This window comes from Salmo salar, chromosome 18, assembly GCF_965601325.2.
Source record: "Salmo salar chromosome 18, fSalSal1, whole genome shotgun sequence".
NCBI lineage: Eukaryota > Metazoa > Chordata > Actinopteri > Salmoniformes > Salmonidae > Salmo > Salmo salar.
In genome coordinates, this window is record NC_138308.1 from 25,977,714 (window position 1) to 25,993,275 (window position 15,562).

The 15,562-nt window shown below is 39.6% G+C and overlaps 1 protein-coding gene across 2 annotated transcripts in view; it reads left to right on the top strand.

Annotated features, from left to right (window-relative positions):
• gfra1a (gdnf family receptor alpha 1a) overlaps window positions 1-15,562 on the top strand; it is an 87,555-nt gene that overhangs the window by 11,288 nt on the left and 60,705 nt on the right. Inside the window, exon 4 of one of the 2 annotated variants that reach the window (XM_014154880.2) lies at window positions 4,598-4,729. The exons of the other annotated variant lie outside the window; for it this stretch is intronic. Within the exon in view, the coding sequence (XP_014010355.1) occupies window positions 4,598-4,729 (132 nt within the window). The remainder of the gene's footprint in view (window positions 1-4,597; window positions 4,730-15,562) is intronic. 2 annotated transcript variants of the gene reach the window in all.

Genomic DNA, 15,562 nt, shown 5'->3' on the forward strand with positions numbered 1-15,562 from the left:
GGCACACACTGGTTAAATCAACTTTGTTTCCAAATCATTTCAATAAATTAATTAGAACCAACTTGGAATAGACGTTTAATTGATGTCTGTGCCAAGTGGGAGGAATGGGAAAGAGAATAGCATATGTTGGTTGGACCCGGGAATACCTCTGCTCTTAATGGGGCTCCCGAGTGGCGCAGCGGTCTAAGGCACTGCATCTCAGACACACTGGTTTGAATCCAGGCTGTATCACAACCGGCTGTGATTGGGAGTCCCATAGGGCGGTGCACAATTGGCCCAGCGCCGTCTGGGTTTGGCCGGTGTAGGCCATCATTGTAAATAAGAATTTGTTGTTAACTGACTTGCCTAGTTAAATTATTATATATATATATATTTTTTAAATGGTGTGATTGGACCCGGGAGTAGCTCTGCTCTTAATGGTGTGGTTGGACCCGGGAGTACCTCTGCTCTTAATGGTGTGGTTGGACCCGGGAGTACCTCTGCTCTTGATGGTGTGGTTGGACCCGGGAGTACCTCTGCTCTTGATGGTGTGGTTGGACCCAGGAGTAGCTCTGCTCTTAATGGTGTGGTTGGACCCGGGAGTAGCTCTGCTCTTGATAGTATGGTTGAACCTGGGAGTAGCTCTGCTCTTGATGGTATGGTTGGACCCGGGAGTAGCTCTGCTCTTAATGGTGTGGTTGGACCCGGGAGTAGCTCTACTCTTAATGGTGTGGTTGGACCCGGGAGTAGCTCTGCTCTTGATAGTATGGTTGGACCCGGGAGTAGCTCTGCTCTTGATAGTATGGTTGGACCTGGGAGTAGGTCTGCTCTTAATGGTGTGGTTGGACCCGGGAGTACCTCTGCTCTTAATGGTGTGGTTGGACCCGGGAGTACCTCTGCTCTTAATGGTGTGGTTGGACCCGAGAGTAACTCTGCTCTTAATGGTGTGGTTGGACCCGGGAGTACCTCTGCTCTTAATGGTGTGCTTGGACCCGGAAGTACCTCTGCTCTTAATGATGTGGTTGGACCCGGGAGTACCTCTGCTCTTGATGGTGTGGTTGGACCCGGGAGTACCTCTGCTCTTGATGGTGTGGTTGGACCCAGGAGTAGCTCTGCTCTTAATGGTGTGGTTGGACCCGGGAGTAGCTCTGCTATTGATAGTATGGTTGGACCTGGGAGTAGCTCTGCATTTAATAGTGCGTTGGTAGAAGTATTTTGACAGTTTCAACTCTGGTTTCCAACAACCAACCAAAACCCTTCTCAATGGTATTGCTTTGGTGTTTGACTCTCTGTACTTTCCCCAACTTAAAATGTTTGTGTGAGATAAAGAGAATTGAAAAGGAGACGTGTTTGAAAACCATCTGCAGCGTTTCCATATCGATTTTCCCTGTGCAAGCTGACAAACAAATGTCATTAAAATGGCTACTTTGATAAAGCAGCTCCCTTTGCCGCTGTCTGGTTGTTTGTGTCAAGATGTGTCAATCACAGGCCTCTGAAGTCTGGGTACAGCGGTGCTCTATCTGTCAGAGTTGTGGCCTCAGCCTCCTTAGTGAGCATTGACTGAGATAGCGGTTCTATGTTAACGTTCCCTTACTCCCTCCTTCCAACTTTACAAGGTTATTCTGTTTCACTAAAGACTTCCAAATCCTCCTAGAGTGTTTGCTGTCGAAGGGAGACATCACATCTGAAAGCGAATCAATAGCCAGCCATGTTAAAATAGAAACTTGAGGCTGTGCGTACAAGAAACTATTGATTTGTCTTTTCACCCTAGCTCTTCCGTTGGACTGGATAAAAATATAATCCCTCTGTTGCAGGGTGCACAATGCACATCGTTCTGAAGAAGTTTATTTTTTTTAACTAGGCAAGTCAGTTAAGAACAAATTCTTATTTACAATGACAGCCTAGGAACAGTGGGTTAACTGCCTTGTTCAGGGACAGAATGACAGATTTTTACCTTGTCAACTCGGGGATTCAATCTTGCAACCTTTCGATTGCTAGTCCAACACTCTAACCACTAGGCTACCTGCCGCCATTGTGTTGTCTTGACTCCTCCATTCTTATCGGCCATATTAGAAAATGTAGAACAGGGATCATCCACTTGATTCAGCCGCGGGTCAATTTTTTGATGAGTGGCTGGTCGGCAGGCGGAAACAAAATTACTAATAATTTGTAGACTGCAAATTGACCGCAAGAAGCCCAAACAGATATGTTTGACTGTCGAAACATTGGTTATCAGGTTATTAAATTGTTGCATCTGAGCTCCTAGAGTGGCTGGCTATTGATTCTCCTTTTCTTTTTCAAGTGTTCTACTCCGCTAGCCAGCACCTCGCCTAAACAGGTGTGCATTTCTTCCGCCTCCAGATTATAATGTTTGACTACAACATAATCAATTCAAACCTTGCTTACATTTGTTCATGATTACGTGTCTCTCTATTATGTATGGGAATACTTGGGAACAGATTTCTTATACTAAAATCATTTGGAGCTGATTTCCATGTGTTTTTACAGTCTTTTATGTCCAACAATGAAAAGAAAAAACATTTAAAAAAAAGCTTATTTTAGATTTTTTTGCTCAGAAAACTTTCCAAATGAAACCAGTTGGGCAACCCTGATGTAGAGATTGATTATATATATATATATATATATATATATTTCATTTTTCATTTAGCAGAGGCTCTTATCCAGTGCGACTTACAGTTAGTGAATTCATCTTAAGATAGCTAGGTGAGACAACCATGTCTCAGTTATAGTAATAAGCCAGTGCTAGTCGGAAAAAGTCAAGTGCGAGTGTTAGTTCACGAAAGGCAAGGGTGTTTCAAGATTAGATCCCGAAGAAGGTTTTAAATATGTTTTTTATACCAAAGCTTTACATAGCTTCCAGGATGTCTGTTGGTGTCTGTCCGTCTGACTTTCATCCAAAAGTCTATAGCTGTCCCTCCAAGTCACACGGAGGATTTAGCCACAGGTCGTGGGGTCTTTAGCTGCTAAATGCGCATACCGTTCCAGACATTACTCTCACAGCTGCATCCTAATGGCAGAATAATGCCAACAGCATCATCGGGTTCCAGCCTTGTCCCTGCGTCTAGCTCTATGCGGCCAAAAAATAATTGAGTTAAAGGTGACCAGAATGGAGTCCTGAGAGTTTTCTGATTGGATATAAAGTGGGAGAGTGATTCATCATAGTTAATTGATGCTCCTGACAGCTCGATTCACCAGGGGCATCACATGTGCCAGCTACCTCTAATGCTTTTCTGCCCAGATGCATTCACATTTGCATAATTACCTATACTGCAAACAGTGAGGTGTCAGTCTAAAGTCGGATAAATGTTGTGAGTAACCACGTTTGATCAAATTGTCACTTGCGTCATACACCCCCCCATTTATTTATTTTTTTGATACAATACAGTTAGTGTTGCATTGGTTGGGATTCAATTGATCATTATGCAAGAGCATACATACTGCCAGACTCAGAGATGTTAGCCTTGGGTGAAGCGACAGTCCTAAGCCCTCAAATGAAGTGAGAGAATCTAGATGTTGATCCTTTTTTAAGGCTGCAGCTGTTTTGCTTTCCAGCCAAGAAGGAGGTAATGGTCTGTTTTTGTGTGTCTATGACTCTTCTAATCATGGCTGGAAATGCTAGTAGTCCTCTGATTGTACAAGACAATGTGCTGCAGCTCTTGTCTCGAGAGAACAACCCCCCCCCCCCAACACTTTTAATCACATTTTCACTCTGTAAACTTCCTGGAAAACAGACGACCATGAAAAGATACATATCTCCAGTGTCCAGCTGTTTTTGGCTTTGCGACATTCTTGATCTCAAGCATGTTAAATGAGGGCATTGATACTAGATTTGCATCTGTGCTGTGTGCCATTAATATACAAACATCTTCAGATGTTCCATTTGGGTATAGTTTGTGTAAATCCATCAATTGAATGTACAGTTTACTTACCAAATATTTGTGTGTACATTTTTGTTTACATTAAAATACCTATCACATTACACACTTAGTAATGACAGGATGCATTTGAAACTTCACCCACAGTAAAACCTTTGTATGACTTATTTTATCGTGCTTGTGCATTGATAAGCACACCAAAGCACACCAAATCTATCCCCCATTTCCTTGTCTTCGGTGCTACCAGCTTAACCAGAAACTGGTTGTCAACCAGCTGTCTCTAAGAACTATACTCCCTCAGCAAAATGCTGCCCATCACAAGACCTCCCCTCTTCTCTTTTGTACTGTCTCAAACCTTCCACTAACAAGACCTCCCCTCTTCTCCTTTGTACTGTCCCAAACCTTCCACTGACAAGACCTCCCCTCTTCTCCTTTGTACTGTCCCAAACCTTACACTAACAAGACCTCCCCTCTTCTCCTTTGTACTGTCCCAAACCTTCCACTAACAAGACCTCCCCTATTCTCCTTTGTATGATACCAAACCTTCTGCTAACAAGACCTCAGCAAGCTGTATTCCTCTTTAACACCTTTCCCTTCCCCGCCTGGTGACTCTCCTGCCTCTGACATGTCCCCTTTACCCTCTGAGTGTGGCATGTCCCCTGGTCCACTGTACTGTGAGCTCTGTTCACCCTGTGGTCCTGAATGAAGCACATTTCTTGCAGAGGAAGGGGTCATCGGCGACCCCAGGAGCGGCACTGTCACAGTGCCCACAGGGAAGGGGCCCCAAGTCAGGGGCCGAGCAGTGGAAGACCCCAGTAGAAACAGGAGAGCTCATCCCAATTGGGCAATTCTGGGTAATTAACCTCAAGACTTGTATGCATGGCAGGAAGTGTGTGTGTAAAGGTGTGTGCACGGGTGTGTGCGTGTGTGTTTGTGTGCAAGTGTGAGAGAGAGAGAGAGAGTGAGAGAGGGAGAGAGAGAGAGAGAGAGAGAGAGAGAGACGGAGAAAGAAATAAAGATGGGTGGGTGGGGGTTAATAAGGTTTTTCAGGAGTTGATGAGAACCAGTATTATATTACATGGGTTATGCTAATGAGAACCAGTATTATATTACATGGGTTATGTTGATGAGAACCAGTATTATATTACATGGGTTATGTTGATGAGAACGAGTATTATATTACATTGGTTATGTTGATGAGAACCAGTATTATATTACGTGGGTTATGTTGATAACAACCAGTATTATATTACATGGGTTCTGTTGATGAGAACCAGTATTATATTGCATGGGTTATGCTAATGAGAACCAGTATTATATTACATGGGTTATGTTGATGAGAACCAGCATTATATTACATGGGTTATGTTGATGACAACCAGTATTATATTACGTGGGTTATGTTGATGAGAACCAGCATTATATTACATGGGTTATGTTGATGACAACCAGTATTATATTACGTGGGTTATGTTGATGATAACCAGTATTATATTACATGGGTTATGTTGATGAGAACCAATATTATATTACATGGGTTATGTTGATGAGAACCAGTATTATATTAGATGGGTTATGTTGATGAGAACCAGTATTATATTAAATGGGTTATGTCGATGAGAACCAGTATTATATTACATGGGTTATGTTGATGAGAACCAGTATTATTTTGCATGGGTTATGTTGATGAGAACCAGTATTATATTACGTGGGTTATGTTGACGAGAACCAGTATTATATTACGTGGGTTATGTTGATGAGAACCAGTATTATATTGCATGGGTTATATTGATGAGAACCAGACTTATATTACATGGGTTATGTTGATGAGAACCAGTATTATATTACATGGGTTGTGTTGATGAGAACCAGTATTATATTACGTGGGTTATGTTGATGAGAACCAGTATTATTTTGCATGGGTTGTGTTGATGAGAACCAGTATTATATTACGTGGGTTATGTTGATGAGAACCAGTATTATATTAAGTGGGTTATGTTGATGAGAACCAGTATTATATTGCATGGGTTATGTTGATGAGAACCAGACTTATATTACATGGGTTATGTTGATGAGAACCAGTATTATATTACATGAGTTATGTCGATGAGAAACAGTATTATATTACATGGGTTATGTCGATGAGAACCAGTATTATATTACATGGGTTATGTTGATGAGAACCAGTATTATATTACGTGGGTTATGTTGATGAGAACCAGTATTATATTGCATGGGTTATGTTGATGACAACCAGTATTATATTGCATGGGTTATGTTGATGAGAACCAGTATTATATTACATGGGTTATGTCGATGAGAACCAGTATTATATTGCATGGGTTATGTTGATGAGAACCAGACTTATAATTCATGGGTTATGTTGATGAGAACCAGTATTATATTACATGGGTTATGTCGATGAGAACCAGTATTATATTACATGGGTTATGTCGATGAGAACCAGTATTATATTACGTGGGTTATGTTGATGACAACCAGTATTATATTACATGGGTTATGTTGATGAGAACCAGTATTATATTACGTGGGTTATGTTGATGACAACCAGTATTATATTACATGGGTTATGTGGATGAGAACCAGTATTATATTACATGGGTTATGTTGATGAGAACCAGTATTATATCATGTGGGTTATGTTGATGAGAACCAATATTATATTACATGGGTTATGTTGATGAGAACCAGTATTATATTACATGGGTTATGTTGATGAGAACCAGTATTATATTACATGGGTTATGTTGATGAGAACCAGTATTATATTGCATGGGTTATATTGATGAGAACCAGACTTATATTACATGGGTTATGTTGATGAGAACCAGTATCATATTACATGGGTTGTGTTGATGAGAACCAGTATTATATTACGTGGGTTATGTTGATGAGAACCAGTATTATTTTGCATGGGTTGTGTTGATGAGAACCAGTATTATATTACGTGGGTTATGTTGATGAGAACCAGTATTATATTAAGTGGGTTATGTTGATGAGAACCAGTATTATATTGCATGGGTTATGTTGATGAGAACCAGACTTATATTACATGGGTTATGTTGATGAGAACCAGTATTATATTACATGGGTTATGTCGATGAGAAACAGTATTATATTACATGGGTTATGTCGATGAGAACCAGTATTATATTACATGGGTTATGTTGATGAAAACCAGTATTATATCATGTGGGTTATGTTGATGAGAACCAATATTATATTACATGGGTTATGTTGATGAGAACCAGTTTTATATTGCATGGGTTATGTTGATGAGAAACAGTATAATATTACGTGGGTTATGTTGATGAGAACCAGTATTATATTACGTGGGTTATGTTGATGAGAACCAGTATTATATTGCATGGGTTATGTTGATGAGAACCAGTATTATATTGCATGGGTTATGTTGATGAGAACCAGTATTATATTACATGGGTTATGTCGATGAGAACCAGTATTATATTGCATGGGTTATGTTGATGAGAACCAGACTTATAATTCATGGGTTATGTTGATGAGAACCTGTATTATATTACATGGGTTATGTCGATGAGAACCAGTATTATATTACATGGGTTATGTCGATGAGAACCAGTATTATATTACGTGGGTTATGTTGATGACAACCAGTATTATATTACATGGGTTATGTTGATGAGAACCAGTATTATATTACGTGGGTTATGTTGATGACAACCAGTATTATATTACATGGGTTATGTGGATGAGAACCAGTATTATATTACATGGGTTATGTTGATGAGAACCAGTATTATATCATGTGGGTTATGTTGATGAGAACCAATATTATATTACATGGGTTATGTTGATGAGAACCAGTATTATATTACATGGGTTATGTTGATGACAACCAGTATTATATTACATGGATTATGTTGATGAGAACCAGTATTATATTACATGGGATATGTTGATGAGAACCAGTATTATATTACATGGGTTATGTTGATGACAACCAGTATTATATCATGTGGGTTATGTTGATGAAAACCAGTATTATATTAAATGGGTTATGTTGATGAGAACCAGTATTATATTACGTGGGTTATATTGATGAGAACCAGCATTATATTACATGGGTTATGTTGATGAGAACCAGTATTATATTATGTGGGTTATATTGATGAGAACCAGTATTATATCACGTGGGTTATGATGATGAGAACCAGTATTATATTACATGGGTTATGTCGATGAGAACCAGTATTATATTACGTAGGTTATATTGATGAGAACCAGTATTATATTACATGGGTTATGTTGATGAGAACCAGTATTATATTACATGGGTTATGTTGATGAGAACCAGTATTATATTGCATGGGTTATGTTGATGAGAATCAGTATTATATTACATGGGTTATGTCGATGAGAACCAGTATTACATTACATGGGTTATGTTGATGAGAACCAGTATTATATTACATGGGATATGTTGATGAGAACCAGTATTATATTACATGGGTTATGTTGATGAGAACCAGTATTATATTACATGGGATATGTTGATGAGAACCAGTATTATATTACATGGGTTATGTTGATGAGAACCAGTATTATATTACATGGGTTATGTCGATGAGAACCAGTATTACATTACATGGGTTATGTTGATGAGAACCAGTATTATATTGCATGGGTTATGTTGATGAGAACCAGTATTACATTAAATCGGTTATGTTGATGAGAACCAGTATTATATTACATGGGTTATGTTGATGAGAACCAGTATTACATTACATGGGTTATGTTGATGAGAATCAGTATTATATTACATGGGTTATGTCGATGAGAATCAGTATTATATTACATGGGTTATGTTGATGAGAACCAGTATTATATTACGTGGGTTATATTGATGAGAACCAGCATTATATTACATGGGTTATGTTGATGAGACCAGTATTATATTACATGGGTTATGTTGATGACAACCAGTATTATATCATGTGGGTTATGTCGATGAGAATCAGTATTATATTACATGGGTTATGTCGATGAGAATCAGTATTATATTACATGGGTTATGTCGATGAGAACCAGTATTACATTACATGGGTTATGTTGATGAGAATCAGTATTACATTACATGGGTTATGTTGATGAGAACCAGTATTATATTACATGGGTTATGTTGATGAGAACCAGTATTATATTACATGGGTTATGTCGATGAGAACCAGTATTACATTACATGGGTTATGTTGATGAGAATCAGTATTATATTACATGGGTTATGTTGATGAGAACCAATATTATATTACATGGGTTATGTCGATGAGAACCAGTATTACATTACATGGGTTATGTTGATGAGAATCAGTATTATATTACATGGGTTATGTTGTGATATTGTGCTTTTGCATTTGTTTGTAGTTGATTTGAAGATGGCTGTGGGAGGAAATTATTCTATTATTTTTCATAATAGGGTTTTGTAACAAATATCAATAGGATTATGACCAAAACTTTACAGTATGTAGACTTTAGTCGATATCATCCAGCCCTAAGAGAAATAGTTGTTTAGGTGGTACCTAAGTCAGGCGTACCAGAGTTGCAGCATCCTTGGGAAATATATTTTAGAGCAGATGTGCTCTAAGCTCAAGCCCTGGGGAGCAGAGAGAAAGATTATGGGGAGAGTCGTGCTTTACCACCATGGACCATTTTACATTCTCATAATATTAAAAAGAGTGTAAATATTTGATATGGTTGTTTTAGTGGCTGTTTGTGGGTAAGGTCAGTGGTGTAGTGGAGGGTAAATTCATATAAAAACCGTCTACGCACTTTTTTTATTTTGCACAATCGTTCCCCAACTATAGCAGAAAAAGCATGAGAAATATAGGGAGCGTTCGATTATTTTTACCACTACATCACAGGACACACACACACACACACACACACACACACACACACACACACACACACACACACACACACACACACACCAAACACCCACTGTGTTGCTGAAGGGGTGGTCATCACTTCAGTGAATGTTCAGGGGGATCTGGGGGTCATAACTCACTGTATGAGGTGGCAAAACCCTGGTTCATTCTCACACTGAGCAATTGGAATACATACAATTTAAAAACACTCATGAAGGCAAACCTGTAACAAATGCATCACAATGTAAGGACTGTGGGGGAGGGCATTGTGTGTGGGTAAGAATTTTGTGCGCTTAAAATGCTTTTAGATCACAACAAAATCACAACAGAGGAAATATACATTATCCCCCCCCAAAAAATAAAAATTCAATAAATAACAAAAAAACTAAACAGATTAAAAAAACTAAACAGGATAATAAACGGAAATATACTTTATTTAGTAATATGATACAAGTAATTGTTGACCCTAAAAAATATCATAATGAAACAATAATAGTAATAATATATGTATATATATTTATTTTTTTTCACAAGGTATCCTTTGTTTTTCATACCTGCTAACAGTCACTCTCCCACAAACAAACCTAAATCTAAAACTAAACACCTTATTCAGTGTCATGCAATGAAGTTGGTTGTATCATGGCCCACCTACTCACAATGAATGGATAATTCAGTAACCTCACCACGCTATAAATGAAGGATACAGAGGACCGTTTTCCCTACATGTCCTACAAGAGTGACAAGCGCTCTCCAATAAAAACAGTTACTTTCACGCCAGTGTTTGCCGTCTTATACCGAGACATTGTGGGAGAGAAAACAGAAGTGTTGTTTTATCTGACTTAATGGGATTAAGAGGCAAAACATGTCACACAAACATAGCCAGTGCTAATATAACCAGGGATTCTACCGGTCTGCCAGGGTATTGAAGGTCCAGTGGCCCTGCTAAATGTGCTACAGCCTTATCATTTTGTTTTGATAGGTGTTGGATTCAGCAGGGAGTGTGTTGAGTTCTCTCCACCTCTCAGCGGCTTACAGTTAATACCACTGCCAAGTTTGTGAGAACCAGGGCCCTCAGGGAGGAACGTTCAGATGAATTAAAACTCAAATCCCCCTGAATGTTGTTAGTCATTGTTAAAGTTAATAGGAATGAAGCTGTGGGCTTCCCGTAAAGACTTTTTGGAAATATTAATCACATTATTAAAGCAGATTTATTGTTTTAAGTAATTAGTCATTTAATAGCATCACATCCTGGTGGGTAAGTGTACTTTTTGTGTGGAAGTATTGTACCATATTCTGATGAGGTTGTTGCTGTTTTAACCATATTAATTAAATGGACATCTCTGTTTTATCATAATGGATGATAAATCAAAGTTGCGTACTTTTATATGATTTTGTAATCCTCATATACAGATCATCAAGGGAAATGCCTGGAAAATCAGACCAGTGTCTCTTTCAACACTATTCTAAATGCCATACCTGTCACGTCCTGACCAGTATAAGGGGTTATTTGTTATTGTAGTTTGGTCAGGACATGGCAGGGGTGTGTTTGTTTAGTATTTCGGGGTTTGTTGGGCTATGTTCTGTTTTAAGAGGGGTGTTTGTTTAGAGTGTTTCGGGAGGTGTTGGGTTATGTTCTTGTTAGTCTATTTCTATGTTAGTTCTAGTATGTCTATTTCTATGTGGTGTTTGTTGGGTTGACTTTCAATTGGAAGCAGCTGCTCCTAGTTGCTTCTAATTGAAGGTCCTATTTAAGAGGGGTGTTTGTCTATGGGATTTGTGGGTAGTTGTTCCTTGTTTTCTGTTTGTTGCACCTGACAGGACTGTTTTGGGTTGTTCTTTTTTATTTATTTTTTTATTTTTTGTATTTTTTTTTGTATATGTGTTTAGTTGTTTCTCCTTCTTCAAATAAAAAGAAGATGAGTATACATATTCCCGCTGCGTTTTGGTCCAATCCATACGACAACCATGACAATACCTTTCCTTTGTTTTAGACAATTCTCAATAAAGAATTTACTTTAAAGAAAATCTCTCACATAGACTCCAGACTGAGTGTAATTATAGTTCTTCGACGATGTTAATATTTGTATTTTTGGAGTGTACATGTTGTACTTTGTCAGGGAAATTAAATTCACCTCATTAGCATAATATAAAGCTAGCTCCGGTGAGAGACTTAGGTCCTGTGTGAATATTCCAAGCAGTTTATACCGGTGGATTTGTTTGCTGTTAGGCCTTCTGCTCTGCTCTCCACTCATTCATGTACTGTTTATTTCGTTTCCGGCCATATGTGATCGGTACGTAAACACAAGATGAAGAGCTGAACAGGTCACCGAGCCTCCCAGAAATGCCTAGAGGACTTGGTGGCACAAAACCAGCCACACATGCATGATTTCTGCCTCTCAACCGGTGACTTTTTTTTAAAAAGAAAGAAAAAAAGAGCATTCTTGAAGAACTTGTAATAATCTTCCAGATATAGAGCATTAAGAGAATTTTGGCTGGCATGGCAACCAACAGTCCTGAGGGGAAAGGCAAGTGAGGTGTATATAGTGGTTTTTCACATAACTACTATTGTAAGGACATGGTGAAGTTGAGGGAAAACAGCAGCTTTTGACTGGAAACATGTTGATATTCATAGAAGATATGTACTTTATGTCCAACATGAATCAGCATAACACCATATGTCATAATGCATCAGTCTGACTCCAAAAGTAGTTTGATCATGGAACACCCATGTCTACAACCAGTGGTCTCTCTATAGAGCAATATGATGGTAGGCCTACCAACAGAAAGCAGTTCGGTATGCAGACTGTGTTTTCAATATATTTGAACGCATCAAGGTAAAGTTTAAATCGTCATCTGGCAGGGTTGTGGCTGGCCAGGATTTACAGCTTGTACTTCATACATTATTCACACACTCTGATTCACCCAGTTAGAGGGAGGAGGTCAGGGAGAGAAGAAGGATGTGTGTGTGTGTGTGTGTGTGTGTGTGTGTGTGTGTGTGTGTGTGTGTGTGTGTGTGTGTGTGTGTGTGTGTGTGTGTGTGTGTGTGTGTGTGTGTGTGTGTGTGTGTGTGTGTGTGTGTGTGTGTGTGTGTGTGTACTTGCATGCACTTGTGTACAGTATGAGGCTTTCCCAGACATTATGGAAGAGAGCCTTATTCCTGAGCCGTGGTCTGCCCCGGATGGCTCCTCCCCGCTTGCCTGTGGAGGTATTCCATTAAAAATCATTGATAGGGCGGGTGCACTCACACCCTCAATAGACTGCCAGCCATGGCCGCCCATCGCTGCATCACTGTGCCTTTCTGCTGACTGAATGATGGGCAAAGCAATAATCCCCAAATGTCTTCCAGTGGGCAGTGATTGCGTGGCGAGGCTGGTGCATTGGCTTTTAGCCGCGTCCCCCGATGGCTGCAGTTTGGCAAGACACCACGGTGATATTTGTGTCTCAAGCGAATCTATTAGCTTTCAAGCACCATATTGCGGAGTGACCTGTTGAGACAGCAGATGAATGAGAATGGAGAGAAGTGGCCGTCAGCCTACTTTCGCGTTTGTTATTCATTCTTACAGGGGAGTGACTCATTTTGAAGTGTCCTGTATAGCAGGAAATACAGTCTGGCAAGGTGGAGTGGGATTCGCTCTGGAGCTTTGGAAAATATGTATGGGCTGCATGCTTAACTTTTAGATTTACATGCAAAGTACTGCTGCTAGGTCTAACTGAGGAAGTCTGAAATGTAAAATGTGCTTAGGACTTTGGTACCAAGCAATCACATTTTGTTACAAGTGAAAACGTGGGTGATATCTTTCTAAAGTCAGTCACACTCACTTTGAGATTTTTAGTCTTTTTGTATGGAGAAAATCACATCAACAGCTGATGCATATCAGATTAGCTAATTTATTAAAATATCCTGTTGTGTAAGAATATCCATAATATTATGCCATGACCTAAATAGTTATTCCATAACTGAAATAATCTCCCTATATATTTTTCTCCCGAGTGGCTCGGTGGTCTAAGGCACTGCATCTCAGTGCTAGAGGCGTCACTACAGACACCCTGGTTCGATTCCAGGCTGTATCACAACCAGCCGTGATTGGGAGTCCCATAGGGCGGTGCACAATTGGCCCACCGTCGTCCGGGTTTGGCCGGGGTACGCCGTCATTGTAAATGAGAATTTGTTCTTAACTGACTTGCCTAGTTAAATAAAAGTTAAATACATTTAAAAATAGATATACAGTATACACTACCGTTCAAAAGTTTAGGGTCACTTAGAAATGTCCTTGTTTTTGAAAGAAAAGCTCATTTTTTGTCCATTAAAATAACATTAAATTGATCAGAAATACAGTGTAGACATTGTTAATGTTGTAAATGACTATTGCAGCTGGAAATGGCAGATTTTAATGGAATATCTACATAGGCGTACAGAGGCCCATTATCAGCAACCATCACTCCTGGGTTCCAATGGCATGTTGTGTTAGCTAATCCAAGTTTATCACTCATCAGTCTATTCTTGTTCTGAGAAATGAAGGCTATTCCATGCGAGAAATTGCCAAGAAACTGAAGATCTCGTACAACGCTGTGAACTACTCCCTTCACAGGACAGCGCAAACTGTCTCTAACCAGAATAGAAAGAGGAGTGGGAGGCCCTGGTGCACAACTGAGCAAGAGGACAAGTACATTAGAGTGTCTAAACAGACGCCTCACAAGTCCTCAACTGGCAGCTTCATTAAATAGTACCCACAAAACACCAGTCTCAACGTCAACAATGAAGAGGCGACTCCGGGATGCTGGCCGTCTAGGCAGAATTGCAAATAAAAAGCCATATCTCAGACTGGCCAATAAAAAGAAAGATTAAGATAGGCAAAAGAACACAGACACTGGACAGAGTAAGATTGGAAAAAAGTGTTATCGACAGACAAATCTACAGTAAGTTTGAGGTGTTCGGATCACAAAGAAGAACATTGTGAGACACAGAAAAAATTAAAAGATGCTGGAGGAGTGCTTGACGCCATCTGTCAAGCATGGTGGAGGCAATGGGATGGTCTGGGGGTGCTTTGGTGGTGGTAAAGTGGGAGATGTGTACAGGGTAAAAGGGATCTTGAAGAAGGAAGGCTATCACTCCATTTTGCAACGCCATGCCATACCCTGTGGACGGCGCTTAATTGGAGCCAATTTCCTCCCACAACAGGACAATGGCACAGCTCCAAACTATGAAAGAACTATTTAGGGAAGAAGTAGTCAGCTGGTATTCTGTCTATAATGGAGTGGCCAGGACAGTCACCGGATCTCAATCCTATTGAGCTGTTGTGGGAGCAGCTTGACCGTATGGTACGTAAGAAGTGCCCATCAAGCCAATCCAACTTGTGGGAGGTGCTTCAGGAAGCATGGGGTGAAATCTCTTCAGATTACCTCAACAAATTGACGACTAGAATGCCAAAGGTCTGCAAGTCTGTAATTGCTGCAAATGGAGTATTCTTTGACGAAGCAAAGTTTGAAGGACTCAATTATTATTTCAATTAAAAATCATTGACTATATTTCCTTTTCATTTTGCAACTCATTTCATGTATGTTTTCATGAAAAACAAGGACATTTCTAAGTGACCCCAAACTTTTGAACGGTAGTGTATATATGAATATATGAATTTCATATCATCAGGAGTTAAAAGGTTGTCCCTGCCAGCCATGATATGCAGGATCAACACTAGTGGGAGTCGACCAGCACCACTAGCGTGGAATGGCATCTCCCTTCCTCAGGTTTTTTTCTCCAAC